Source organism: Zingiber officinale, chromosome 5B (genome assembly GCF_018446385.1).
Source record: "Zingiber officinale cultivar Zhangliang chromosome 5B, Zo_v1.1, whole genome shotgun sequence".
NCBI classification, from domain to species: Eukaryota; Viridiplantae; Streptophyta; class Magnoliopsida; order Zingiberales; family Zingiberaceae; genus Zingiber; species Zingiber officinale.
Window position 1 is genome coordinate 1,862,732 of NC_055995.1, and position 2,548 is coordinate 1,865,279.

General features: G+C 48.4%; 1 protein-coding gene across 1 annotated transcript; it reads right to left on the reverse strand.

Moving 5' to 3' along the window:
* Positions 1-576: 576 nt before the first annotated feature.
* On the reverse strand, positions 577-1,971 carry LOC121987196 (gibberellin 3-beta-dioxygenase 1-like). Its single transcript, XM_042541093.1, has 2 exons — positions 1,353-1,971; positions 577-1,251 (listed from the first exon to the last, which is right to left on the reverse strand). Exons 1-2 carry the CDS (start codon positions 1,844-1,846, stop codon positions 678-680), a joined length of 1,068 nt encoding a protein of 355 aa, XP_042397027.1. The 5' UTR covers positions 1,847-1,971; the 3' UTR covers positions 577-677.
* Positions 1,972-2,548: the final 577 nt, after the last annotated feature.

Sequence of the window (2,548 nt, forward strand, 5' to 3'; positions counted from 1 at the left end):
TGAACAATTAACAAGTACATCATAATATTACTATCATGAGATATGGGGTTAAATCTCAATTAATAATATAATACGTCCTCTTTTATACATTATTTAACTGTCTAAGACTAATAATTATTCATAATTTATTTCTTCTATAGTGACCTGAAAATGAACCGACGGAGAACATCTTTGATCACGCTTATTGTTTTTGTATCTTCTAAGTAACTAATATTAAAACTCTATTTATTTCATACATATACTTTACTTTAATTAATATCAATATTAAAGTTAATTTGTCACATTTATTGTTTTGTTTTTTTTAATTCCAAGCGCAAGTCACGTTGAACTGAGTTGATGGCTGATCCAGAGGTCATGATCCACCAAAGAGTCTGTGACCCTCGTCTCTTTCATGCCCATCTAACCGGAGAGAAAATAAGAAAAAGACAACGATCCAAAAGAAGATAAAAAAGTGGATCACGATCATTCTTAATTAATTAATGGCACGGCCATTTCAATTAATGCTGATTCCTTTCGATATGCTCTATGCATTTGTCACTTGTGACACGTTCAATTAATGTGGGAATTTTAGGGATCAATCATCATTTTTTTCCTTGGCAAATATATTCACACTCTATCACATACACTTTTCTGTTGGAGGCGCATAAAATTGCATCCTCCGTTACAAAATACCATCATCACTCGTCCACTAGCATGTCTTCTTGACATGACTCGAGTGTCATGCCAAAGAGCTTGCCCTTGAGGTTCAAGTACTCGGGCCAGGTAACAGCGCGGTAGGCAGCCCTGCCTTGGGCCTCCACTAGCTTCTCCAAGGGTGAGACCTTGGCGTCCTTTTGCGGACCGCACATGTAGGCCACCGAAATGCGGTGGCGGGATCGATCGACAACCGCTCGATGCACCACACTCTTATACCTACCGTTCGATAGTATTTGAAATAAATCTCCGACGTTCACAATAAGAGCTCCGGACATGGGGGGGACCGTCACCCATCGGTTCGATTGTTCTAGGACTTGAAGCCCGCTCGAGTCGCTTTGATAGAGGAGGGTGAGGAGGGTCGAGTCGGTGTGCGGAGCGAGACCCATGGCTCGGTTCGGGTCGGGGCAAGCCGGGTAGGAGTTCAAATGTAGCACAGCCGTGGTGTCATGGATTGGGCCGAGGTCGTCGTCGTCGAGGCCCAGAGAGAAGAGCATGAGCCGCAGTAGCTTCCGGGCCAACCGCTGCATGTGTGCGCTGTACTCTTCTATGACGTCACTGTTGGTTGTCGTAACAAAAAACCCTGTTTTTTTTTAGGTTTACGAAACCAATCGAAAACTTAAAAAGGCAAGCGAAGCGCGTTAATTTGATGGGGGTACCAGAAGGCGAAGGGGTCGCCGGCCGGCCAGAGCGTGCGCGCGTGCTCGAGCGGCGAGCCGGCGATGGTGAAGCCCTCCGACCACATGAGCTTGGGGAAGAAGCAGGAGATGCGGGCGGTGCCGTAGCCGGATGCGCCGCCTTCGGCGGGGCGGGCGGCGCGGAGCTTGTGGCTGGTGGGGAGCGCGAAGAGGCGGCGGGAGGCGGCCTCGGCGCGGAGGAGGAGGCCGGGGGGGACGCCGTGGCCGGTGACCTGGAAGGCTCCCCAGGCGGCGCAAGCGCTGGCGAGCTGGCCGAGGACGGCGTCGACGGAGACGGAGAGGTCGACGACGGGCACGGAGGTGCCCGGGGATGCGGCGGCGGCGGCCGACGGGAGGTCGTCGAGGTCCGGCCACGCGTGCGAGTCGGGGACCTCGATCGCCGACTCGAAATCGAGGTGGTGCGTGCCGTGGTGGTATTGGCGGGGAGGTTGGATCTGCCCGGCGGCCGTCGGCATGGCTGCAGCAGGAGTAGGAGATGGTTAAAAAGCGTGTGAGGTGTTTGATTTGGTGTTGTGGCACACGCTGCGCCGTGCTCTTTCTCTCTCTCTCTCTCTCTCTCTTTCGCTCTTGATCCCGTGCGCTCTCTCTTATTCTGTTTTTGGCTCTACATATAGACAAATTATAAAGGATGAAGCGCTATAAAATGAAATGAAAATATTCATTCAATTAAAATATATATATATATACAGAAAACGCAAAGTGTTGAATAATGGGATCGCGAGCCATAAGTTTTAAATGGTTCACGTCTTGATAGCTAAGCAACAAAGATCGCGTTGCATCGGCAAGGGGAGTTGGAATTGACGTGAGGTCCGGAATAAAATTGGTACGTCGCTTTCTAAAAGAAACGCCTCAAAACGCTTCGTTTCTTCATCTTATAGAATTTGTAGCCAATGTGAGAGTCATGAGGTTTAGACGGGAGCAGGTGGCGCAAACAGCTAGATATTAATCCCCTTGTTCCTTCGTTATATATTTGAAATTAAACTCAACTTGACTCAGTCCTCCCCCACTCCCTTAGTATATAACTCTAACTGCCTACTTAAAGTAGTCCTTTGAGATCAAATATTCAACAAAATATTTTACATTTTGATCCTATCCAAAAGCGACGAAGACAACTAGTTAAGGATGTGGCTCTGCGGTCGAACATGTGACAACTCTGT

What these genes read in the sequence shown, in the direction of transcription:
- LOC121987196 (XM_042541093.1), bottom strand. Translation starts at nt 1,846, where the DNA reads ATGCCGACGGCCGCCGGGCAGATCCAACCTCCCCGCCAATACCACCAC. An exon ending in GGCGACCCCTTCGCCTTCTG is followed by an intron (nt 1,252 to 1,352) that starts GTACCCCCATCA and finishes GACAACCAACAG; the next exon opens with TGACGTCATAGAAGAGTACA.